This window comes from Vollenhovia emeryi, unplaced genomic scaffold (assembly GCF_000949405.1).
Source record: "Vollenhovia emeryi isolate VEMERY1.0 unplaced genomic scaffold, V.emery_V1.0 DF939237.1, whole genome shotgun sequence".
Classification (NCBI taxonomy): domain Eukaryota; kingdom Metazoa; phylum Arthropoda; class Insecta; order Hymenoptera; family Formicidae; genus Vollenhovia; species Vollenhovia emeryi.
In genome coordinates, this window is record NW_011967129.1 from 524,474 (window position 1) to 550,730 (window position 26,257).

General features: G+C 43.4%; 2 protein-coding genes across 18 annotated transcripts in view; both read left to right on the forward strand.

The window, feature by feature from the left end:
• Window positions 1–26,257, forward strand: part of LOC105560209 (basement membrane-specific heparan sulfate proteoglycan core protein) — a 171,536-nt gene that overhangs the window by 128,137 nt on the left and 17,142 nt on the right. For 6 of the 17 annotated variants that reach the window (XM_012009097.1, XM_012009092.1, XM_012009094.1 and 3 more), the window contains exons 1-21: window positions 7–2,647; window positions 14,797–14,904; window positions 15,172–15,318; window positions 17,717–17,830; window positions 18,106–18,243; window positions 18,476–18,745; window positions 19,378–19,440; window positions 19,700–19,714; window positions 20,527–20,754; window positions 20,899–21,036; window positions 21,128–21,376; window positions 21,719–22,592; window positions 22,675–22,799; window positions 22,880–23,057; window positions 23,131–23,341; window positions 23,706–23,846; window positions 24,039–24,332; window positions 24,409–24,611; window positions 24,881–25,106; window positions 25,341–25,711; window positions 25,886–26,168. In XM_012009097.1, the coding sequence (XP_011864487.1) occupies window positions 187–2,647; window positions 14,797–14,904; window positions 15,172–15,318; window positions 17,717–17,830; window positions 18,106–18,243; window positions 18,476–18,745; window positions 19,378–19,440; window positions 19,700–19,714; window positions 20,527–20,754; window positions 20,899–21,036; window positions 21,128–21,376; window positions 21,719–22,592; window positions 22,675–22,799; window positions 22,880–23,057; window positions 23,131–23,341; window positions 23,706–23,846; window positions 24,039–24,332; window positions 24,409–24,611; window positions 24,881–25,106; window positions 25,341–25,711; window positions 25,886–26,168 (6,837 nt within the window). In that variant the 5' untranslated portion in view covers window positions 7–186. Of the gene's footprint in view, window positions 1–6; window positions 2,648–4,386; window positions 4,504–6,900; window positions 7,060–14,796; window positions 14,905–15,171; window positions 15,319–17,716; window positions 17,831–18,105; window positions 18,244–18,475; window positions 18,746–19,377; window positions 19,441–19,699; window positions 19,715–20,526; window positions 20,755–20,898; window positions 21,037–21,127; window positions 21,377–21,718; window positions 22,593–22,674; window positions 22,800–22,879; window positions 23,058–23,130; window positions 23,342–23,705; window positions 23,847–24,038; window positions 24,333–24,408; window positions 24,612–24,880; window positions 25,107–25,340; window positions 25,712–25,885; window positions 26,169–26,257 lie in introns of those variants that run through there. The other 11 variants (XM_012009095.1, XM_012009099.1, XM_012009103.1 and 8 more) reach the window with 7 other exon arrangements.
• Window positions 8,337–10,296, forward strand: LOC105560208 (very low-density lipoprotein receptor-like). The gene is made up of 2 exons (XM_012009090.1): window positions 8,337–8,672; window positions 9,954–10,296. The coding sequence occupies exons 1-2, from the start codon at window positions 8,582–8,584 to the stop codon at window positions 10,082–10,084; spliced, it is 222 nt and encodes a 73-aa protein (XP_011864480.1). The 5' UTR covers window positions 8,337–8,581; the 3' UTR covers window positions 10,085–10,296.

Here is a 26,257-nt window from a genome sequence, read left to right on the forward strand (position 1 = left end):
GGACACACTGCTTCCAAAAAGGAAGCAGAATATCAAAGTGGCGAGAAAGTTATAGAGACAGAAACGAAATTGGAAAACAATGTATCTAATAGAAATAATATTGACATCAATAACTCGGCCACGTACCATTCTAAAAACGTCACTTTGGGCGCCGCGAAAAGTAATTATGATAACAATGAAACGAACATGGAAAATCATCTTTTGATGACTCAAGAAAACTCAAATAACACTGTTACCCGACAGACAGATAAGTTGGTTTGCGTGTATCTTGCAGACAAACGTATAGTATGTCGTCGAAATGACTCAACCGCTGTTAAAGTTTCGATTAAGCCAATTTATACGACAACTTCTGAAACAGTGACGGTGACAGATGACGCTAATATTAATCAAAATTCTAGTATAGCAGATGTACGTGGCGAAAGCAGGACTCTTGAAAATAAGCCGCGCGAGAGGCACGGATCGGCTTACCGAAACGACATGAGAAAATTATTCTCTTCTTCTTTGATGAAAACGTCTACGGAATCCGCAGTTGATGCACGGACTTCAACGATAGCAAACAGTGCCTCTTCAAAAAATTCTAATTTATTACTCAATCAAACTTACGAGCGACAAAAATTGGGAGAAAATGATATTGAAACAAAGAATAACAATCTGGATAGTAAGAAAGATTTTTTTGGATACAAGGCGAAAAAAGATGGTGAGGTTTCAAAAGATTACGGGGAATATCTGAGCCGCCGCGTCGTGCCACCCAAAAGAACAGCCCCCGTAACTGCGAGCGCGAATAAAATCGAAGACTACACCGTAACGAGTGTAAAATACGACCGAGCGCGGAAAGCAGCTTCATCTGTTTCAAAAGAATTGTCCACAACAGCGAAAACGAACAAGAATTATTATTCCTCGATGAAGACAGAAAAATTGCTGTATGAAGTAAAATCACCTCAAGTAGAAATACGTCGTTTTCCAGCAATCAATGCCGTTGAAGATGTCGATATAATGTCAAACCTGTCAGCTTCGAATCACAACACGACCCAGCATGGAGGTAATAAAAAGTATAATAGTAAAACGCGCAAGCAGTCAAATGTTCTTTTCGAGAAATGCTACGGAAACAACAAAAGGACGCGGAGTGACGAGGAGATCGATTCCGGATTGGTAAGTTCCGACGAGACGCCAGGATCGGTAACTGCGAATGATCGTACGTACACGTCGAAAGAATCGCAAGAATCCAGGGAGACTCTGGATTCGCCAGCAGACGATTTCGGCGTCCTGATATTAAGCTCCACGACAACGAGGGCTCCCGAGGTCGTCACGCGGGATGCAAACGAATCCAGGGAGAAGTCTACCGAAAGGCACGGCAGACGCAAGCACAAGAGCCATAATGATCGTAAGAACAACAGACCCAAGAAGAGGAGGAAGAATCCCGACGCGAAGCGTAAGAGAAAACCGACATCGACCGTCGCTTGGGAAGTCGACGTGCTGACGAGCGTCGATTATGGCGGCGCTTATAGTTCGGAGCGGACGAAGACTACGCTCCCTCATAACGGTCCAGAATACGACAAAGCTGACGGTAATCGGAATACGAGCACTGGCAAAAACGACTGGTATCTCACTGATGAAATTACAACGGAATCTTTTAAGACAGAATTCTCTAACGCTGATGAGTCCGTTACATCAAGCCCCACGGAAGACAGCACTCACAATGGACCTGGATCGGAAGAAACGAGTGTGGATCTTGTCACCAGCAGCACCGTATCCTATTTATCAACGGAGTTCAATAAGAAAGATTCTAAAAAATGTAAAGTATCAATTACCACTACCGAGAGCAGCTGGCTTAAAAATTTGTGGTCAAACGAGGATAAAGAAATAGAGCAGGAATCGGCCAAGTGTGAAGAAGACGTTACTTGGTTTCCGACCACAAACGATTCGGTGGAAAGAGAAACAAGTTACGACAGTACTTCTGTCAGCGATGGCTCTTCCACGTACGACGCGATATCTCAATCAGACGGTATTACTGTGTCATTTTCCGGCAGAGAAAATAAGGAGATAAGCAGCGAAGAAATGAGCACAGCATATAGTACGGTTAAGGTTGGAGAAAGTAACGACGAGAGAGACACGACAGGTAAATCGATCTTGGACGAAGAAAGTGACGAAAACAATGAAGTACAGTTCTGGGGTCTAGAAAGTGTCACGCGTCCAGCGAGCGGAGGTACTACGCACGACGCGAATTCGGATCTCGATAGCGAAGAGGAAAGAGACGCGACGAAGAAATTGATATTCGACGAGGACAACGAGATCGACAACGGCGTCGCGGCGATCACGGAGGATTACGAGAGCGACAATTGCAGCGAGACCCAGCACGCTTGTGATAAATATACGTGCATCGAGGAGGACCGAATCTGCGACGGTATCGTAGATTGTCTCAGTGCTAATGACGAAACCGACTGCGATTACATATACATCAAGAGGTGGGAAATGGATCTGAAAACTAAGTCGCGTCTTCTCATCTCATCGAACACCGTCGAGGACACGTTGCTTGACGGATGCAGCCGTTACGAACATCCTTGCGATGGTACGTGCATAAACGCGCTGAATGTCTGCGACGGCAAGAAGGACTGCCTGGACGGCACGGACGAGGAAAACTGCACCGAAGGTATTCCCTATGTAGAAAATAATCTCCTGCGAGAGTTGACGTCTCGTTTCGCTCTTGGTCCACGCTGTAAAACACTTCTCGCCTCAAACGGGGACGTGAGTCTCAAGCAAGCGTGATGTCATTTCGGGACGACCTGTTATCTTAGCTGTACAGAAAATGGCTTGGAATATATCAAACTGGCTAATATGTCCTTGGGAAAACTGGCAGGATCTATCACGGCAAAAACTTAGAAATATTTTACTTCTCGGTCTCTAAGCTGTTCTTCTCTGAGGACTGCAGAAGACTCGCTTCCACGCTTCTGAAGCAACGTCACAGAAGCGTGCGTTGGAAATCCGCGCCGCCTGTTATGTGTTACGCAACTTTGGGGAACAGATGTGTTAACAAACGAACCGCGGATAAGTAATAACTTTGCGTTCAGTGTGTAAAAGTGCACGTTTACATTGTGTCGTCCACTCTTGCTGTAAAAAATATTGCCTTTCGCGGAGGGAAAGAAACGACTGAAGGTGTACCGAATTACGGGCAGACGGTGATCCTTACAGTGCAGTGACCGAAGACGATTACCTCTCTTATCTCTCATTAGACGATTATCTTATCTGTTTCTTATTAGACTCGCCGCAGCTCCCTCGCTCAGCCGGAAAGAGGATTTGCAATTAACGCGATTGCGGGAGTTAACACCGATGCGTCAGTCAACGTGGGCTGCGTTAGTCATTCTGCATACTGCAGGCATACAGTCAGCCGCCAATATTTTTATGTAGTCGCGATTAGATTGAGTATCCGCAACGGCAAAACGTGAATCCTCTTTTCTCTGCGCAGACGAACATCCCATTTCATCCATTCCATATCTTTTGACATCATCGTTGTGTCACGCATTACACGTTCTCCTCTTTCCCACAAGGATACAGAATATAAATTCACTTCTGCCTAAAAAAAAAAGGCATCTCAATGACATCGGAGGATCATTCTCGGTAATGACGATACGCAATCCACACGACACACATGTACCCGAACATTGTACATAGTTTACAAGTTGGAGTAAAGGAGAAGGTAAAGAAATACGAGACAACAGAGAGGAAACTTTAGAGGCGCGTAAAGTTTCCCTTCCCGAAAAAAATATTTTTGAAATATAATATACGATTTATTAAACAAAACGTTTGATTTTATGACCCGAGAGCACGATAATTACGCGTTGTCTCATATTCCTGCCTTCTCGCATAACTGAAATAATTTTAATCACTTTCGAAAGGCTTCTTCACGACGCTTTAAGTGTTTAGACCAAGCTTTAGGATATAATAAGATCCCGTGGTCACAGAACCACGCGTTTTACCAAAGGTGCTTTTCATGTACAGATTTACGAATCCTCTGTCACGCCTAAAACTGCTTTAAATGTCTCTTCATATGTTCATAGCTTGTACTTCAACCTCGGACTCGTCTGTCACTCAATCGCCAATTGAAAAGAAATCTTTTCCTCATTATTGTAAAATATTCCTTCGCAATATAATTTTAATATCTATCTTTAAGTACAGCAATTATGGTTTTAACACGTTAACCATATGACATTATTTTTATTTATTTAAAAAATTACTTTTTACACTTATTCATCTATTTTAATATCATTCTATGTAAATGAACGATCAAGGTCAATTCGAAAGTCCGCCCAAATCGCGGCGACTGAACGGCAGAATGCGAGGCACGAGCGTTGATCAGGAGAATCTTTATTTTTTGTCGATGGCGCTCTGTAGGTTTGGCCCCATGCCCTTCCACGGATTTCACCTGCGGGGATGGCTCTTGCATACCGAAGAACTCGGTCTGTGACGGATTCGACGACTGCCCCAGGGCAGAAGACGAGCTTAATTGCGGTATATAACCCTGTATACCTTTCACGCTGCTCGGTATCGAAAGAGAGAGAGAGAGAGAGAGAGAGAGAGAGAGAGAGAGAGAGAGAGAGAGAGAGAGAGAGTCCGAATGAGAAAGAGAAGAAAAAGTGCATGGATAACTTGCTGGTGTAATATCAATCAATATTATTTTGACGTTTAATGCAACTCGAGCTTTAAAAAAAATTTTTTTTGGAAGTGAAACATAATATTTTTGTTACGTTCTATCGGTATCGTTACGCGAACAATAACAAGTAGCGCGATGGAATTTTAACTACAAACGCGCAGAAATTGATTTCGAATAATTGGTGCGAATTATTTATTCGCACTGTTATGGTATTCGATTCGATAGACGGTTTGGGCAAAATATTCTGTGACCATCGCTGAAATTGTGTAATAATCGATTTTATTCCTGTTAAGGTAGTGCTTTTTTTTAAATCAATTTTTAATGATGAAAAGTATCTCGAAAGAACGCTATTCAGTTTTATTGTTTCATAATTTTTTTCATTATACTGACGTAAGTTTAATTTGTCTACGACTAAGAAGAATCTAATTTCTAATCACCATTTAATTAGAAAACAAGAGTATGAAAGTTTCGGTTCATCTAATTTTTTTTCTCTTTCTTTACGCTGATCTTTTTTTCGAAACCTTGCTTAACTTGCACCCGACATAACGCTTGCCATTGGGCCAATCGCTTAATGATTTCACCTCGTTGGATAATCACGGACTTGTTCCGCGTTGGTTAGACGCTAATTGCAGAGCTTACATTCGGATCCTACGCTAACGTGACCGGAGCCAACAATTTTAATCGCAGATTTCAAATATTTGACACGTTTCAATTAACGCTTTTTATTCTTGTAGAAATTTGTCAAAAAAACGATGTCAGTTTACATAACTTATAAGCGTGTTTTCTGCACGTCATTATATTAATTATAATACAATTGGAAATAAAAATTAATGAAACGTGTGGACGAAATCTGCGTTTAATGTCTCAGCACATGCGATCTTTATTATATAATAATATAAATAACGTAAACATTGTCATTAACGCATACCCTTAATTACTTTACGGATTTCTCAATAGAAAATACGTAATTTTCTAATACGCTACCTTATGATTAATTTATTAAGTAATTTAATCATTATTATTACAGGATAATTTAATCGTTACAGTATGTTAAACGTGACAATGCAATATCCAGGGTTGGGAAGTAAGTCGTTACTTGTAACGAAGTTACAGTTACTTTTCTTTGGAAAATCTAACTTAACTTTGTTACTTTCTCTCTGTCTGTAACTTAACTCAGTTACATTTTTTCGATAACCAGTAACTAATTTAATAGTCACATTAATAGTTACTTTATATATTTTTTAAACTGCCACAGATTGCGTTAGACCTCGCGTTTGCGCGTAAACGCCTTTATCGATGCTCTACAGTTAAAATGCAGATTTGATATTTTTATTTTCATTGCAAGAAAGTAACTGCAAAGTAACGATTCGTTACTTTTTGAGTAACTGTAACCGTAATGCGTTTAAAAATTGGTAGCTTGTAGCTGTAACCAGTTACATTTTTAGCGAAAGAAACTGTAACTAGATACTTTTATAAAGTAACTTTCCCAACCCTGGCAATATTTTAGCGCACAAAGTGCAATCCATTGAAATGATTTCTTACTCGCGTTCGAGCCGCGAATTGTTTCTATTGAATTTCGCTGCGAAAACCCGCAGATATTATGCAATATGCATGGAAGCCACGATTCTTTCCGCGAAGTTTGATTCTAAATACCGGAATTGTCCGCCGGCTGACAAACGACCTCATAATAGTGGACCATTATATACATTTACGGGGGAGCTAATAATCGTGTATTCTCCCGCAAAACTATGGTCGATCGCGAAGGAAAGCTACATTTATCGTCACGACACATTTTTCGCCCATTGCACGCGACATCGTAATTCGCATTAACCAATACAGCGAGTTATTTTTCACGAGCGTTTCATCCGACACAGAGGGCTGGCTCGTGCTCCGTAAACGTGAGTCGAAAATAATTTCCAATTCTCCCTCATCCATCCCGTAAAATCGTAACTGTTAAATGACACTCTCGTTGTCCCAGAAGCAGCTTTTTTCCGCTTTCCGTGATGCGACAACAGACAGCAGAAGCTATCAATTAAGCAGATGAAAGCTCAGGGGAGGGGGGGAAAAAATCGAGACCGACGACCGAGTCACGTCGTCGAAACGTGTCGCTCCGAAAAGTCTGAGAGTGTGCGTGTGCGGCCGCGCTTACCGCTTCGTTTATAGCATACGTATATGTACACGGAGTGATTGTATATATATGTGTAAAAATGTATGTGTTCTTTGCGCATATGTTCGCTGAACAAAACAAAATACAGAGCGGGAATGCACGCCTAGCCAGTTCAAATGCGCCACCGGGAACAAGTGCATCGAGGACGTCTACAGGTGCGACGGCTATCCGGATTGTCCAGATCACAGCGACGAGAACTGCCCTCCGTCCGCTAACGACACTACACACACCACTTCGCCTACCACCAGTACGCTCCTTTTTCAATGTGTCCATCGCTTCAGTCACAATTCATTCGTGCAATCTCGCCTGGCGTGTCTCCGCTATCGCTATGTGTTCAAGCCCGGTAGCTCTGCGAACGATCGAAATCTTGAATCTGCTCTCTTTCGCGCCAAATCAATCGCATACAAAACGTTTGTAAAATTAACGAAATTTTCCTATTTCTCTATTTATTTTCGTTAGATGCGCAAAAACATGAAACGCGCGTTCTTAAAAAAAGAAAAGCTTATCAGCAGCCGCCTGCGATAGTTTTCTGTTGTTCCATTTTGTATAATTATTTAAACGTTCCTTTTCTTACAATTGCGCAATCGGTTTCAGCTGCTTATACCTGCTCGTGTTCTACGCAGCCTTATTCGCCGCGAGAAAGTTAAAGAGTAAAAAAAATGGGAGATTTGAAAAGTATCCCCGGGCTTCGGTGCTGCGAGTAAGTTGCCCGCCTTCGCTCGAGGTCCGTAATGTTTGGTTTCGGTCGAATCCTCTTAAGGAACTCTTATTTACGCGGGACAAGTGGATCTACCTGCCCGAGCGGATACACACTCGACGATGGTTGTATTTCATTGTGCATTTCTCACGATCAATCGTTACGACCGTGGTCGAGAAAGCGATTCTTCGTCGCGTTGCTTCACCAAAGACCCCGACAGCCATTGTAACATTGGTTTTACCGGACCGGAAGAATTTATACTTACGAGACGCGACTGCTAAACTTTATCGCGGCAACTTATTGAAGATGTACAGGTATCTTTTTTCTTTTCTTTCTGTCCTCTTTTTTTCCCCCTACCGTTCTTCAGCAAACCGAGTTCTCGACAACGGCTCTATTTTATCGTACCACCTGAGTGCGGAAGGGTCGGAATACACCGGAAACGTATTACCCCGCGAATCCCCCGTACACGGAAGATTCACGGTGATCGTCGACGGTACTCCCGCCCGTTCGCGCCGCAAATCGCGCGTTATAAGGCAACCTGCAGATATATACGCTATACATGCATTGGTATACAAGTAGCTGCATTACGCACGAACATGTGTGCTCGGGCGCGGATGACGACGATGTTTGGTAAAAGTGTCTTGATCTCGTGCCCTTCGACACTTCTTCACCCGCGAACTTTAATGTCTCCCCGGCGACGGCCCGCTAATTGCCGAAGGAATTGGTAAAAAAGGATCGAGGAAAATTCGGGGAAACTCGATCGAGGCACTTTTACCCAGCATCCCGCCACGTTTGCGCGACTCTGCTTGCGGACTGTGGTGTATCCTCCCTTTCGGTTTCCTCGTTGCATCACTCTCAGTTGCATTATGGTTGCATTTGTATGATAGGGAGTAAGTTGCATTGTGTCACGCTGCGAGCGTATTTTTAAATTTCATTCCTGGCCGCTCGATGCCCCCTTTCTCTTTGCTGCGAATTTCCCTTGAATGTGCCCGTGTGTGTATGTGTGCGCTCAGCCTCGTTCGACCTACGCTGGACACCCGAGCGCGGGAGGGAATGCGACCCGAGGACGGAGATGCGCTGCGACGACGGGGGTTGCGTTCTTCTACGGCGTAAATGCGACAATATCTTCGACTGCCTCGACGGCAGCGACGAGCGGGGCTGCGGTAAGGGCTTCACCTCGTTCCCCAGCCCACCCTCTGCCTCTCCTTTCCGCATACTCGTATTAACGATGACAAATGTTTCCTGATTTCCTCTCTCCGCGCACTCATATTAACGATGACGAACGGTTCCTGATCTTACGAGCCAGAGCAAACCTCCTTTTTACCTATTAAACAGAAAATCTTTTTGTATATCATACATTTTATCTTAAATATATTTATAACGATTCGCTAATGCCCTTTTCTTCGATAATACCATAAAACGGTTTTAAGAAGTTGACATAAATTACGGTTTTTTTTTATTCACTGAAGAATATGCTCCGTTTCTTTTCTGTTGTAATTGTAACTATTTTCAATATTATCGGGAGGTATATTGAGAAATACGCGGGATTAATCTTATTATTTTTCACGTATATAGTTCCTTATCGCAATGCAATATTAAGATCTCGAGTTACATATCAATAATGTTTGCTCTATCGACAATTCAACCTAAATGCGTATTTCCTATAACTCAATATTTCCACGAATATTCAGTAGTGTCATTCAAATTAATTACGTGCAATATTTATAATTGACATAGCGAAGACTTATAAATTTTCAATAATTGTGAAATATTCTAATAATCACATATATATCGGAGGTTTATGAATAATAATTTGCGAGCATTGTAAAATTTTTGCATTTTAAATGCCCCTTTAATCTGCCTTTTGAGATCATTTGATTGCAACTTTTTTTACCCCTATCAAAATTTTTGTACTTGGGGGTCTCTTAAGGTTGCCAGTGATAATAAATATAATAAATTTTAGTCGACCTTGTCTGGCATGTGTTTAATATATTTAAAAATTGGAAATACAAGCGACGTTTCGACCATCGGTTTTGGTCCTTCTCAAGCCATTACTAAAATAATTGTATAAATATTATTCAACAAATTATATCTATATATCATTCTATTTATACAATTATTTTAGTAATGGCTTGAGAAGGACCGAAACTGATGGTCGAAACGTCGCTTGTATTTCCAATTTTTAAATATATTAAACACATGCCAGATAAGGTCGACTAAAATTTATTATAAAATTTTTGTACTTAAAATTTAATCTTCCCTTTGAGATCATTTGATTGAAACGTTTTTTTACCCCCGTCAAAATTTTCGTCAATTTAATACAGCGCGACACGCGCTTAAGTGACAAGCGACGATTATAATGACACCATTGATGATTCCTCATTATTCCCCAATCCCAAATGCTTTCTGCGGGAGCTTTCGACGAGCTTGTCTGTGTCATAAAGGGGTATGCACACCTGCCGAATGGAAGTGCGCCAGTGGCGAATGCTTGCCTGAAAACCAAAGGTGCGACGGGATAACGCAGTGCAGCGACGGATCCGATGAGGATCGATGTGGTAATTATATGACAGCTTAGCCCGCAATCGCCCACACACCGAAAAAATGGCCTTCTCACCGCTCTTGCTCGTTGACCAGCACGCTACAAAACTTGTACAGATTTACATACCCTCTTGCAAGAAGGATATCCCATTATTCATGATTTGCCAGAATGTTTATACCTCGATTAGAATAATTTTGTATCCCTTTAGACTAATTACGCAGCATGTCACGAAATTCAAGTTTGAATTATCTAATATTGTATTTTCCTGTCAATTTTAATTAATGCCTGCATGGTAATTACTTTGTTTTCCTCATTTGTGTTCAAATTAACCGTTTCCTTGTTGTACAGTAACAGCATCGTTATTTCCATCTTAATTTCCTAACGAGACCTGATTCCGTCCCTCCTGGGCCGAGAGAATATTTGGGCGCAATTGTAATCGTGAGTGTCGTTGAAGTCTTAAAATCCCGCATCGAAATTGTAACACTCTGCATGAAACAAGTTTTTTTCCTCGACAACGTATTCTTCTTTTGCAAAAACTCGTCACTCTCGCACGTTGCATTTTGTCTACGTCGTAAGTGTGGCGCACGTGTCTCTCTGGGAATATAACCGGTGTAAAAATTCGGAAGTGCATGATAAAAGAGCTCCCGTAAGTAGATCATGACAATATTAATTGGACGATGCAAGAAGAGTGAATATCCTTATGATTTTTCACATGAGGACTTGGCCGTTCTACTGAGCTGTACACCTTGCCTTAGAAACTTATTAGAGCAGAGTGGCTGGTGCACTCAATAGTATACAACTAACACAAAGGTGGCAAGCAGCGTTATTGCGTACGATAAGGAACGCGCAATAATTCATCCCTACGTTTGTTTAACACTTAAATAATCGCAGAGACTTTATTACCCCGTGATGTTTATCGCTTTAAGAATACCACTGATAGAAATCTCTTCGAGAAGGCAAATGAAATTGAATGATTGAATTTATTTGCATTTATTTTAATTAAATGTTTTTAATATATGTATTTATTTGGTTTTTCCGATTAAATTTGTATACGATGGATACTTAATGTCATATGCGAGGTTTTTCCTCCCGCGAGGAAAGGATTGCAAAGAGAAATCTGTGTGAATAACCGTACATTGTAAAATCAATATTGAAGTACAGGTGTTACCCTTCTTGCATTATCTTCGTCAACTATGAGTAAAGGGATAAGAGAAATTTGCGCACGTATCGTTGCGATTACTCAGGTGTTAACAAAATCAATTGTGTTTTCTTGTCGGTACGTTTCTCTAGTCTCACACATTATTCTCGATTACCTCGAGCAAATACGGGACCCAGCGGTGGTAAGGCCATTTTTTTTTCTTTCTCTCCCCGCCCCCCCCGCCCCCCGTATGGGTAGCATGCACGATAATACTCGACATGGAACTTGGTAATTATTGTAGTAACCGAATGTCCGCCTGGGTGGTTTCGATGCAACGACGGATTGTGCCTCGACATTAAGAGACGTTGCGATGGCCGGCCGCATTGCTTGGACGGCTCCGACGAGATCAATTGCTCTAGTAACAGTGATTTTTAATTTAGCTTTATTTTACGTGCCGAGGACGATATAGACCTAAGCCACACGCCCGGAATCGACGTGGCACAATAGCTCCGGCAGGTGCTGGCTTTATTAGTTACCTTCCATTCGAATGACATAGCAGGATCTTCGATAGCGTTGCATTACAAGCTAGAGCAAGTTGATTATTATGAATTCTTTGTTTCCTTGTCGTTTTTTTTCTCTCTCTTTTTAGTCAGTCGGAGACTTGCATTTTGTAACTTAGGTCTGTGTCCTTCTTAGCGCACCTACTTATGTTGATGGTAATCCGCATGAAGGAAGCTCACCGTTAATTGAACAATTGGTCAATGAGATTTAACAGCGCGAATAGACAACCCTGTAATACAGTTGATATACATCGATCGAAACGGTAACCTTTCTTCACGCGCTATTTATTCTATTCTTAATCTGCCTCCATAACATTTACTTCCCTCTCTCTCTCTTTTGCCCTCTGAACTATTTTTCCATCAGCATTCTCATCGTGGGTCATAATACTTCCTGCGACGTATGGTATTCTTGTTATGGGCATATGGTACTTATTCTTAGCGAATTAACAGTGAATGAATGCGACCGATTGCTAATTCATTTGCTCGTGAATCAGTCTTGCGTGATTTCGTCGTGTGTTACTAAAAGAAGGTGCTCAATGATGTGTGTGTGCGCGTGTGTGCGTGTTTTAGTGTTCAAAGACACGAAACAGATATAGGATCAAGTGCCGCGAGGCTGTCTCAAGCTTGTCTCTCTTCCTTTTTCGGCGCTTGATCTTATCTCCAAATATTTATTCCGTTTTCTTTAGCTTACGCCGAATAACTTGATCGACTTTATCAACGAAATTGGCTTTTCTGCTCTCGCGCGTGTTACCTCGAGACAAAAGTCGCGGGCTTGGTCCCCGAAGGGTAGCTCGCGTGCTCCACCTTTCTCATCGTTCGCTTGCGGAAAGATGCAGCATGCGAAGCCCACTCCGCGTCCAGTCATACGCTCAGTCAATGTTCTCAGTAAAACAGTGGTTATATTCTTCTCCGAATGTTCTTACGCGAGATGTCGATCGTGCTAGACTTTATGAACGACGGCACCGCAAAGGGGTCTCTGCAGCTGCAATTGCAGCGACTGCAACGAGCGCGGGCGACGGCGATGGCGCCGGCCGCTCGAACGACTTGTCGCGCGCACGTCGGTGTTCAAGTCGGCAATTAAGAGGCTGTGTAACTAATACGGTCGCACGGGCGTGTACACACGTACGCGGAAGCTGTTAATCTCATTTCGTCGGCCTGTATCGACCGTTCGAGCACGTTTTAGCCGGACGTTGACTGGCCATTAACTCGAATACCGACGTGTCGCGGCATCACTTGTCGTAGTCACCTCGGAACGACCCTGTCAATGATGGATGAATCGAAATCAATCCGAGGGGATTCATACCCGCGAAACTCCGGACCGCCGACCGCGGCGCTCGGGAATTGCTTTCGACGTGTTTGAACTCCTTCCTAATCCTCTTTATCATCGCGCTGACTTAACGCAATTAAAGCGGCGAAAATTAGCTTCAACGTATCCTCGCTGCAAACAGAGCGGCTACTTTACAAATCCTTCATTGCGCTTTGATCGAATGCGAATAGCTCGAATAGAAGAAAATAAAGAGAGGAGTAGGCGCACACGAATCCAAACGACGTCAAAGCCCAATCCTGCTCCGCAGTTTGAACGTTTGTAATTTCCCGAAATGAATCCCCCCCCGTCAAATCCTTTTCGATTCGTCTCTATCTATATGATCAACAATCTCTCTTTCTATGTTTTAGCATTATATACGTATCTTGTTACATTTTAGTCGAGACGCAATGAGGCACGAGTTGATAGATGAGATGTAACTAAGAAACGACTAGGGTTTATTGCTATCACTGTTACGTTCTTACGTGTACTGGTCACTCGTGCATCTCACTGTGTCTTGGTTCTTATAGTTGTTTGTGCCTTGATCTTGAATATTGGATACTCAATAACATACTTATGCGTACATAACATACATCTTGATTACGCGCTCTGACTTCTTGACATGCATTTTGCATCGATTATGGATGGGATCGAACTAACTCTACCTATTCTTCACTTCTCTCTGTCTTTCTACTTGTCTATCTGTACGTCTATTTACTATCCGTCTATTTTCAGCACAGGTTGCCTGATCTTTGAATTGTGCATCTACTTGTATATATACATATCTATAAATATGCATATATATATCGTACGTATATATATATATATATATCGGTGTATGCGAATTGCATATGTATATATATATATATACCTTTCTCTGATACCCTTTTACCTCCGGTTATTTACGTCTCCGCAATTTTCCACGCCGCGCGTTGACGCGTGCACAAACCGCGCTCTGGCTGTTGCGTACAGCGCGCGTAAAAGCTCGCGACTGACGTAACGCGAACTTTTGTAAATGTCACGTTTTGCGCGATGGTCCTACGTTTGAGAAACTAAGTTCAACTTGTTTATTAATATATATGGGGAAAAAACGCCGCGCGTTTCCCCGTGAAAAGGTCCACGTAGCTAAACCGGTTTGGCGCAAAGTGGTTTCGCTAACGACATTTATACGGGGTTGTTATTACAATTTCCTCTCGCGATACGGTTCAGCGAGATTATATGGATCGGAGTATCTGAAAATTGCGACCTTTCGGCAATTCTCCCTCCCGGTGGTTTTCGCTCAATCAACCGTGGTCGGTGCGTGCACGCGGCAACGCGCCGCCGTCTCCGTGTTCCTTCAGATAATACGACACGCGGCAATGTGCACGACGCCTATTTGACGAGGCCGCCCCGGCGCACTTTTATCGCCCTTCGTCCATCGCAGGAGGAAGCACCTCTCGCGGGACTCTCTCCGCCGATCGATAATTATCGAAGGCACTTGGTCAGCCTCGCGCATCTAATTTCCTCGTGCGAGGGCGAGGGTGTTGCGCCGCGCACGTCGAGGCCGCTCGCAACTTTTTTTTTTCCGGCCGACGCGGAAAGTACCGTTCGCGGCCTCGCGCGATTGCCCGGCGAACGATTGTTATATTGTACAAATGTGCACATTGTCGCTTCGTATCGTCGTACGCGCACAAAAGGATCTCCCTCGTATCGTTTGCGCCCCGCCCGCCCTTATTTGCCATTCAACGGAGTTGATTGGTTTTTGCAGAATGCCCCAACGGTCAACTACCCTGCGACAATGGCGTCTGTATCAATAAGAACTTCTTCTGCGACCACAATGTCGACTGCCACGACGCTAGTGACGAACGAAATTGCCGTAAGGATATCTTTAGATAGATACACTTTTCCGCTACTCCACCGCAAGAGCTGTTACATTCGACGTACATTCAAATATTGCACAAAGCACCCCTTGCGCCTCGCACTCTGTTGCGCGGGACATTTTTTCTTTAATACGCCCCTTTCATTTTGTAATTTGGAGCATTAGCAAGGGTCGGTCGGACAGATTCTTTTTTATAAATCAGCGAGTTCTTATTTAAAAAAAATCGCAGCCTCGATGAACCGCGTGTCGTACCATTTTTTCCAGCGGACAGCGGAGAGAGCGGCGGCTCGGGCCAAGAGTGTCACCACGACAGCTTCATCTGCGGCGACGGCAGATGCATACCTCGAGCCGCAGTGTGCGACGGACGTGCGGATTGTCTGCACGACGAAGACGAGATTAATTGCCGTCAAGGTGAGTCAATCCCCGGGGTCGGCGCCCGCGACATCCCTTGCGCTGTCCTCACCGTAAAGAGCTGTGTTGATTTAGGTCCGAGAGAACGGTCCTTATCGATAAAGTATTCGGAAGACGGATACGGAATTCTCTCCCCCGGTTGGTTAATTCAGGCGTACCGATACGATTTAGCCGTGGGAACGTATTCGTTAGTCGGGACTTGAAATGACTCGAAGAGAGGCAATCTTCCTCCTCAGTTTACAGCCTTACGTCACTACCGCACGTGTATAATGTCGAGCGAGTGCTCTTTCGGGCGAGATTTAAAACTTAATCCCGCCTCCCGGTTATACCTTAATGGCTGGTTAAGCTTCGTAAGCCGCCACGCGGTGGTCTCTTGTCCCTCCAAAATTCAGTCAACGTAGGCAAACGTGAAAAATCGTGATTCATGTGCAGAAGGTCAATGTAAATAAATCTTCTAAGATCGAGTCCGAGCGAGAATGGAATGTAAAGTAATACGAAGGCCAACCGCGCGCTTGTCCCGGGGCAAACTTTATTACATCCGGACTCGGGCTTCGAGTCCCGATTATGCGTACGGTCCTCGGCAGGAGGAAGGCTCTTCCTCGTGACTCTCGTACGTACGGCGTGTATCAGTTGCGGCCGCGTTGCCGATACATCAACGACACGGCCGCGAGAAACACCAGCGGCTCAGATTGAGTTACTTCTAGGTGTAGACGCCTCGGATAGTGCCTCCTCGAGGGGGCGTCCAGAGACAGAGGGGGTGGTAGCCGGTGAGAATCCGGATAACGAGGCTTACAGCCCAGACACAGATGCAAATGCTGATGTGCCGCCGACAAATCTGAGCACGCCGAGGAGTTGTGCTCCGGATGATTTTGTTTGCGCCGACGGCACTTGCATCCCCGAAACCCACCACTGCGACCATTTCTACGATTGCCGCGACTTTACCGACGAACAGTACTGCTTCGGTTAGATTATTTGTAGATCTCGAAAATCTGGTGACACGCACACACCACGCGTCGAAGTCTCGCGCGCGTCCGTTCTCCACCCGGCCGGTTCGCTGACGAGCCTCGCGGCTACGGCAGAAGACATTCGCGCGTCGATGTCCTGACGCGCGAATAATTCTTCGCGTGTTCTACGGATTTACATTGGCGTTACAATGACATAAATAATATTAGAAAACTCTACGTCGAGAGAACATTTGTTCTTTCCATATTCTTTTTAATAGTCGCCGTTTTAATGGTGCTATTGAGGAACTGATTGGTCCTCGATAGTAAAATATTGTTAAAACAGTAACTATTAAAATTATGAATATTAGAGAAACTGATTTACTAAGTTTCACTCCTTAATCAATATTTCCAAGATCGTTTGATTTTCGAACAAATTATCGTAGTATTTCTCCGTGAATTTATTCCTTTTATAAACGACGTATTTCTTTTAAACATGTCGTTCCGTTCTTTTAAATAACGTAAATCAACTTTTGTATTCGCGGGATATTTTGGGAGTATCGTCGGATACAGACGGAGCACCAGATTCTCTTAGATCTATGTTCTTTTCTGCCAATCTGTGTTAGCAGCTGAATAGAAGATGTGTAGGTTGTTCCAGTAGAGACTTGATTATATTTCTAAAATTTATATAATCGCAGTCTTATATATTACCCGGCGCATCTTTATAAATAATAGTGCATCTCTGCCTGACGTAAAATTTAGATCGTTTATTTTTCTCGTAGGTAGAACGTTTGGCATAAATACTATTTGGCATGCATAGCACGAGGAAAGTACATTTTTACCTGTATAGTTTTTGCATTACATTTCAGAAGAGAAAATACTAAAAACGTAACCTTTAACGCCATCCTTTAACACCATCTTCATCTGTATATATAATTGATTGAAATTGACACTTGTATCTAAAAGAAGAGTTCATAAATGTCTTTCCTCCTGAGTTCTATATTGAAGTTATATTGAATGACGAATTACATAAGTGTTTGTAGATGACAATCAGTGCACACAGTATAAAAAATTGAAACGCGTAAAGGTCGCATCGGCATCAACTATTCTGTGCTGTATGAACTGATTACCGATATATGGTCTAGATTCTAGACCAAAGCTGTCTAAATTGGCGACAGCATGTCGGTAAAATGAGACGAGGCGAACGAGAAGGGACGCCTCTAGCAAGACAGCTCTGTTCTAGATTACGTTTAACAGTCTTTTCTAGGTAATGAAATCTTTATCTCCATCGTATTTATATTTCGACGTTAGATCATTGTTTAGATTGTAATGACGGACATATGATGGCTCCATGGCTGACATTTTACATGTATCTGTGTATCATCTATATCGTTTCTTTAACGGATTTCAACGGCTCGCGGTTATCTCGTTAAACACAACGCAAGCTCTCATTTTAGGATGCACGCGGGACCAGTTCCAGTGCGCCAATGGAGATTGCATCCGCGCCGATCAGAAGTGCAACGGCATCGTCAACTGTGCCGACGGTTCCGACGAAGAACCGGAGAAATGCGGTGAGTTTGAAAGAGCATCGCTCGTCATTTGCTCGCCTTAATTAAACAATGAGCAATAAAATAGATTGAGCTAATAAATAACAAAGAGCAGAGATGCATAGCCAGATCGGCAAGATCTGTATATCTCAACGGTGCTTCCGAATAATTTATAAACCGTAGACTCGCTATGAGATGGCAATTGAATAATTGAAGAGGTCACTTTTTTAACTGTCTTAAATTTTATTTAATTATAATTAGAAATGAAATTAAATCTTTATCTACTTATATTTTATTAGAGACGCCAGAGCCATCGCCATCAGGCCAGTGTGCTGCGGAGCAATTTATGTGCATTTCGGATAGAAGGTGCGTTCCAGTGTCCTCCATCTGTAACGGAATTCCAGAATGTCGAGACGGATCCGATGAGCATAATTGCGGTAGGTCATCGATATATTTCAACAGCCCTCGCGTATAAGTACGTTACGTTGAATCGCCAGCAAAATGATAGCGCCAGATAGAGTCGCGAGTTCTACTTAAAAATTGACAAATAAGAAATTAATGATTGCGAACAACGCGGCTCCCCGACTTACTCTAATCGCCAAGGTAGTCTAAGATACTCCTACACGAGAGCGCAGCATAATGACACGCATTTTAACGACGAAACCAAAGTTCGCAAATGCCCGCACGGGGAATGGAGATGCAAGAGCGGCAATTGTATACCCCATCATCAACGTTGCGATCGCCGGATCGACTGTCCGTACGACGACAGCGACGAGTTGGGCTGTCACCATAAGGCGACGGAAAGAAATCATAGTAGGTGCAGCGCGCACGAATGGATGTGCAATGACGGTCATTGCATCCCGCTGCACCAGCGATGCGACAAAAGGCTCGACTGTCCTAGAGACATGTCCGATGAGATGGATTGCAGTTATGATAATTGTGAGTCTCCCCCTGTAGTTAGTCATCCAGAGCGGAGGCCGCCTTCGGGCAAGGGGACCGCGCAGCCGGCCGATAACACGCCATGCGCTAATCAATAATACCTTGTAAATATCCATGACACCGTAACATAATATCTGCCGTAACGTAATACTGTAATGTTTTATGTAACACTAAAAGGTATTTATTACCCCCGTTTGCAGCGGATGAGACACAAGCAAATGAGTCTCTCTCTGTGTGTGTGTACTGTATTTCCATTATTTAAATTACACAATTCCGCCTTTACCCGATAATATAGACACTTTTAATCCGAGAATAACAAATATCTATTTTATGATCAATACCACGAGGGGTACTGTGAGCTCTCTCGATTTTTTGCGACGACGCATAGTAGATCGTAGCAGTAGACATCACGCTGTGTATCATATTTTCTAAAAGAAATTAATACCGAACTAAAATATAGGATCGCATTTCCCCTTGTAGAGGAGAAACGTAGAAAGGTGCCGGGTAGAAATTAACAAAGTCGATAACGAAACATTGATTCTGTACATACATTTATTAATCATTAATCAACGATTACTTTGGTGCTCTTACGGTTACTTGTTACAAACTTATTACTTTTTTTTCGTTCGTAGATACCGATGGAACATCCGATCTTAAACTGAAGACTTATCCCAGTGAACAAGTGATCAAAGAAAGTAAGTAGTAAATGTCCCTTTTATTAAGCTGTGTACGGATTTGGTGATATGTTGTATATGCATTTGTTGCAATTTCAACTTTTGTGTAGTTATCATCTAACTAAAAGGTCTCAGTGATCGAACATCTTAGTTACCTCTATTAGAAACATTAACACGAAATAATAGTAAGCAACAAGTGCCGCGTTGCCGATGAATTAGTCTTCTAAGAGAAAGTTAATTAATTAATGTGTTTGTTACTTTTTTTTCTTGCCTTGGCCAGACCCGGCGAAGCAAGGTAAGACTTTTCAAAAAGTATAAGCTGCAAATCATGCTGTGGGCTAAAAATAATCTTCATGAGTCATTAAATGTGCAAAATTGGAAATACATATTTCAGTGATTACATATAAGTGTCTGTATGTACGTACACGTACACGTATTCTCGCTTTTTTATGATATTCCGTTGCAAACGTTTCTCTGAGCAAAATAAGCAATGGAATTAATCTAAAAAAACTTTCTATACGTTCTTCGATTGTCAAATATAATTTAACGTTCGACATTTTGTTTTGCAGATATATATGCACATATTACAATCATAAAATGACAAGAGCCACTAAGAGATGTAATTTTTGTCAATAACTGGATTAAATCAATAATTGAAAATTTCATCAGTAACATCGTTTGAAGCCATGCATGCAAATGTTAATTGCGCATGATAATTAAGTCGTTCGGAAGCAGTAAATTTTGGATTACAAAATTATTTGAAATTGCCAATTACCAGTGTCTAATGCTGACGGTACATTTATAATTTTGACACTAATTCCCTCGAAGAATCTCAACTTTATTATGCCGGATGCCTTGCATTGAATGTGTTTTCACCGTCTACATGCAAACAGCGTATCGAGTAACTTGATTGAGACAAACTAAAGTGTTGCACGAATTGAACTAACACGCTGTCAGCCGTCATCCCAATTTGAGAAACGGGAACGTCCGCTTGCTTACCGATCACTGACGGGACATTCGACGTACCGCGGGCGTGATGATCCGCGCAGGGTGCGATCTCTCGAAACTCGAATGGAATTTATATCACGCAAAAACCGTTCCGATCAGGTCGCGAGGTCGTGTTCCAATGCCGTGACGAGGGTCATCTACGTGCCAGAGTACGGTGGGTTCGCGGCAACGGCCTTCCTCTGCCGTCCGGCAGCCGAGACATCAACGGCCGCTTGGAGATACCCAACATCCAACTCGAGCACGCTGGAACGTACATTTGCGAAGCCGTGGGTTATCCACCGTCCACCCCAGGCCGTCAAGTTAGCGTCGCCCTCGCCGTCGAGAAGTGTACGTTCGTATTGTCTCGCCTCTCCAATTTACGGCCATGTTCGAGGAATTGATTTGCGATAAGATAGAAGGGAGCCGCTACTAGATTCGAAAGCTCTTTTTAATGAAGTTTCGCCGTGTAACATGAAATTAATTATCACGCAGTCGAGCAACCGGTCACCAGGCCGCCGCAAGTGTGCCAGTACGATCAGGCTACCTGCAGCAACGGCGACTGTATTCCCAAAACGTACATTTGCGATGGTAAATTCGACTGCACCGATGGATCCGACGAAATGCGATGCAGTAAGTATGATAGGTACCAAGGAAGCTGGGTATATCTGGCTTTCATACTCTATGGGAAATGAGACTTTGACGCGCCCTTGTCTCGCGACAGGTCTGCACGGATGCGAGCCCAACGAGTTCCGTTGCAATAATAAGCAGTGCGTCAGCAAGCTGTGGCGTTGCGACGGCGACAAGGACTGCGCGGACAACAGCGACGAGGAGAACTGCGCGCCGTCTCCTCTGGGCTATCCGTGCCGCTACAACGAATTCGCCTGCAGCAGCAATAAACAGTGTATTCCGAAGAGCTACCACTGCGACATGGAGCGCGACTGCTTGGACGGCAGCGACGAAGTTGGATGCTGTCAGTATCGAATGGGAATTTTATGAGTGCAAGGCATCAATATTTTATTGCCGACTGTCTGACGAGCTTCGTTTCGCGATCGAATAAGTTAAATGGCGGATGACAATATAATTTTCACAGTCGAACATTCTAAAATTATCAATGTACTTCTAAAGTCGAATTCATTTTTTATACCTCGATACATTTTACTATTTTATCAAAATGCTGTTGTGATAAGTTTTGAAAGTCAAATTTAGAATGTATCTCTTCTATTATGACTATTGTCTCATTAACAATCAATAATCCAATGAAATGTCATTATTGTTGGCCATTCAATTACAGAACTATATTCTCCCCTTGCAGCTCCCGTTTACATCGTGAAACCTCCACCGCCGATGGTCGTCCTCGTACCGGGCGACATGTTGGTCCTCACCTGCACGGCGGTCGGTGTTCCGATCCCGGAAATCAACTGGCGTCTCAATTGGGGGCACATCCCCGCGAAATGCACGACCGTGTCCACCAATGGAACGGGCACGCTGACGTGTCCGGACATAGAGCCGGAGGACCAGGGCGCGTACTCGTGCGAGGCGCTGAACGTCGGGGGCTTCGTCTTCGCCGTGCCGGATGCGATCGTTGTCGTAAAGGAACGCGGCAACGTCTGTCCGAGGGGCAAATTCAATTCCGAGGCGAAAAACGCCGAGGAGTGTATCTCGTGCTTCTGCTTCGGCGTCGCCACCGAGTGCCGAAGCGCCGATCTTTTCACTTATCAGATCCCGCCGCCGTTCGACCGTCACAAGATCGTCTCGGTCGAGACCGTCTCGACGATTAAGATCCACGGCGACGTTAGCAATCAGATATCACAAATCCGCCCGCTCGGCCGGGACGGCGTTCAATTGCTAGAATCCTTCAGCAATGATCTGAACGACTACAGCATTCCCTACTTCGCGCTGCCGGAGAACTATCACGGCAGTCAATTAAAGTCCTACGGCGGCTACCTGAAATACTCGATCCGCCACAGCGGTAACGGCACGCCGAACAACGCACCCTCTGTAATCCTGAGTGGCAACAATTACATCCTGGTGCACAAAAGTGAAGACCCAACGCCGGATTACGAGACCGAGAAGACCGTCAGGTTCTTCTACGGCGATTGGTACAAGCAACAAGGAAGAGGCGAGGTTCTGGCCTCCAGGGAGGAGATTATGATGACGCTGGCGAACGTGGACAACATTCTTATAAAGTAGGCATCGAGCCCAGGATGTTACTGATCACCGAAGTACCATTAGAATAATTTTTTTTTCAATACGTTTGATGTGTTTTAGAGTGAAATACGACGACTCGCCGCAGTTGGACGTTCGTCTCACCAACATCGTTATGGACACCGCCGATGTACGAAACACCGGTCTAGGATCCGCGTCCTTCGTCGAGGAATGTCAATGTCCCACTGGTACGTACTTCCTTGACAATTAATCAGAGATATTTAAGTAGAAGAATTCTATTTCACGGATTATCTTAATACTCTTCAAGGATACACTGGTCTGTCCTGCGAGCACTGCGCGCCTGGTTATCTGAGACGCGAAAGCGGACCGTGGCTCGGGCAATGTTACAGGGACGAACCACCGTGTCCTCCGGGATATTACGGCGATCCTTCAAGGAATATTCCTTGCCAGATTTGTCCCTGCCCGCATACCAATCCGTCGAATCAGTAAGACACAAACGGGTGAAATTTACGTTAGCGATATTTGGAAACAAGGCATAATTTGTCGTATTTCAAATAGGTTCGCCCGCACGTGTCATCTTGGCTCTGACGGCCAACCCACGTGCGATTGTCCTCCCGGCTACGTTGGACGCAGGTGCGAGCAGTGTGCCACCGGTTACCAAGGGAATCCCCTTATTCCTGGAGATATGTGCGTTCCACTTCAACAATGTGATCCTAACGGCAGCCTTAGTCCTAACGCTGATCCTCATACCGGAAAGTGTCACTGCAAGGTATAGATAGTGTTGATAATTAGCGCCGTTGCTAAATGTTATGTGTAATTTTGGGGTGTCTCAAAAATCGTGCGTTTCTTCTCGATCGCACAATTTTATCCAAGTAAAGATTCCTTCCTGTAAATAAATACTTAATAATCTGTGCGAGATAAATCGCGCGATTTCCCGGATACCTCGCGTAACGATTTTTACTATTGTTCTTGCATCCATCTCTCGTGGATTTCTTTTAACTTAAAAAATGTAAGTACATTATACAGTTCTTTTATATATGTAGACCTACGCAGATCGATGTTCACAGTAGAAATGAATGCTACAACATCGCGATCGAGAAGCGCCGTCTATTCTCTAATATTTCCTCTTCCAGCAATACGCAACGGGTCTTACTTGCAACCAATGTAAGGCGAATACCTTTAATCTGGCCTCCGCAAATCAATTTGGGTGCATAGCTTGCTTCTGCATGGGCATCACCAATAGATGTGCCTCTTCTAACTGGTACAGGAACGAGGTACGACAAAGTTATCTCATTACTTATTATATAGATAGTTGCTCTAAGAAATTCCTTCCTCCACAAGAAACTGCACAAGCGAGATTTTATATTCCATATAAACTTAACATAAAATCGACTGTACTGCATAACTTCGGAAATATAAATTATCGCTTGGCATGAAAATGTAAACCAATCGTTTGTACGTTGCAGATTCGTGTGTCATTCACCAACTCGATTCGGGGCTTCTCCCTGATCGAATCCAAGAGCACTGACACGCCAGACATTGTGGAGGGAATTCATCTGAACACCATCAGCCGGGAAATAGTCTACAGCGAATTTCCCAATCGTGGTAACAATGATGTCTATTACTGGCAACTGCCCAGCATTTTCCTAGGGGATCAAATAACATCTTACGGCGGCAATCTGAAGTACACCGTCAGATACGTGCCCTCTCCGGGCGGTCAGAGTTCAAGGAATAACGCCGCGGACGTCGAACTAATCAGCGTGAGTACACACCTTCGCGAATCCTAATCCGTGTACTTAGCGATGAAGATATAATAGAATGACTTAAAATATACAGGCTAACGACATCAACTTGCTCTATTACTCTCGCGAGTCTCCCGAGCCTAACTCCCAGCAATCATTCACCGTGCCATTGCTCGAGCAATATTGGCAACGTAACGACGGAACCCAAGCGGACAGGGAGCACCTTCTAATGGCCTTAGCGGATGTACGAGCCATCAGAATCAAAGCCACTTACACGACGCACACAGATGAAGCTGCGTAAGTACTTTACACATTCCTTATATCATCATTTTACATTCTTACATTTTTAATTACAATGGTAACTATATAATAAAAAAAACGATTATCTTCTAAATTTCTTACGAAACTATAAAAATTTTTAATAGATGAATACAATTTTCGACATTTTAAAACAACAGTTGCGGATTTATTCTATACTGTATTAAATGAAATTAAAAGCGAGTTTGCTTCAAAAGATTGTAAAATCTTGAATATTATTGCGATTTATCAAACGATATATGTTTCAGGCTCTCGTTTGTGTCTTTGGACACCGCCGAGAAATACAACACAGGTAAGGCTCGTGCGGTCGAAGTTGAAGAGTGTACTTGTCCCATCGGCTACAGAGGACTTTCATGCGAGGATTGCGACGTTGGCTACACTCGGGCCATCGAGGGTCTCTACTTAGGCATCTGCGAGCCGTGCAACTGCAATAATCACTCGAATCAGTGTGACCCTGAAACTGGCACTTGCGAGGTAACAAAAGCAATTTTAATCAAGCGACAATGTTACATAATATAATTGAATTCTTTTTTGCTACTTTATTTAAGTAAAGTTCTTTTTCAAAATGCAGTTTTATCTTTTCTGTACAGTTATTTTTAAAAAATGTGGAAATGTAAAAATTTAATTAAAACTTGAAATTTTATAAAGATACGACTATAAATTTGCAAGTAAGTATTCAGAAGTATGAGATACAAAAACACTCTATAGAATTGCGCTCATCATACCACCGGCGAGTTCTGCGAGCTGTGCGAACCGGGATACGAAGGAGACGCTAACCGGGGCACACCGGACGATTGCACATACAGAAATCCAAGACCTGAACCATGCAGATGTAACGAGGCTGGTGCGCGCAGCACTTCTTGCGTCGACGCCCGATGCGAGTGCAAGAGGAACGTCGAGGGTCCAGAGTGTAATCGATGCCGCCTGTCGACATACGGATTACACGCCGAGAACATTGATGGATGCATCGAGTGTTATTGCAGCGGGGTAACTGATCAATGTCACGAGAGCACATTGTACGTACAGCAAATACCGATGTGGGTATACGACTCACATCACGGTTTTACTCTCACGGACTCGTAAGTACATGCGTTTTATTTATTTTTTTCTAGAATAGCTTTCAAAATTAATATAAATGTGAATAAATTTTAATAATCTTTTCCCGTCTTCTTCTGATAAAAATAAAATTTATGTATAATATCACATAAAACTGAATTTTTAATTGATCGATTTCACGCTCTTATATCCTTCAGGACTAGACGCGACATAATCGACGACGGCTTCGAGCTAAATGTGGCGATGAATGAAATCGGCTATCGGTATCCGGATAACAGAAACCACAGACTGTTCTGGTCGCTTCCGAGCGTCTTCACCGGTAACAAGGTGAAGAGTTACGGCGGTAACTTGACTCTGACGCAGCATATCACCGCGTATCCTGGCGCTCAGAGTTATAAGGATCAAGACATTCTACTGATTGGCAACGGCATCACATTGTACTGGACAAATCCGGTGGAACTCCAACCCGAGATTCCGCTGGTACGTAGAATCTCTCTGATGTTTTATAGCTTTACGGGAAATCGAGGAATTCAATGTGAATTAAACCAAATTTTTAGTGATTACACTTG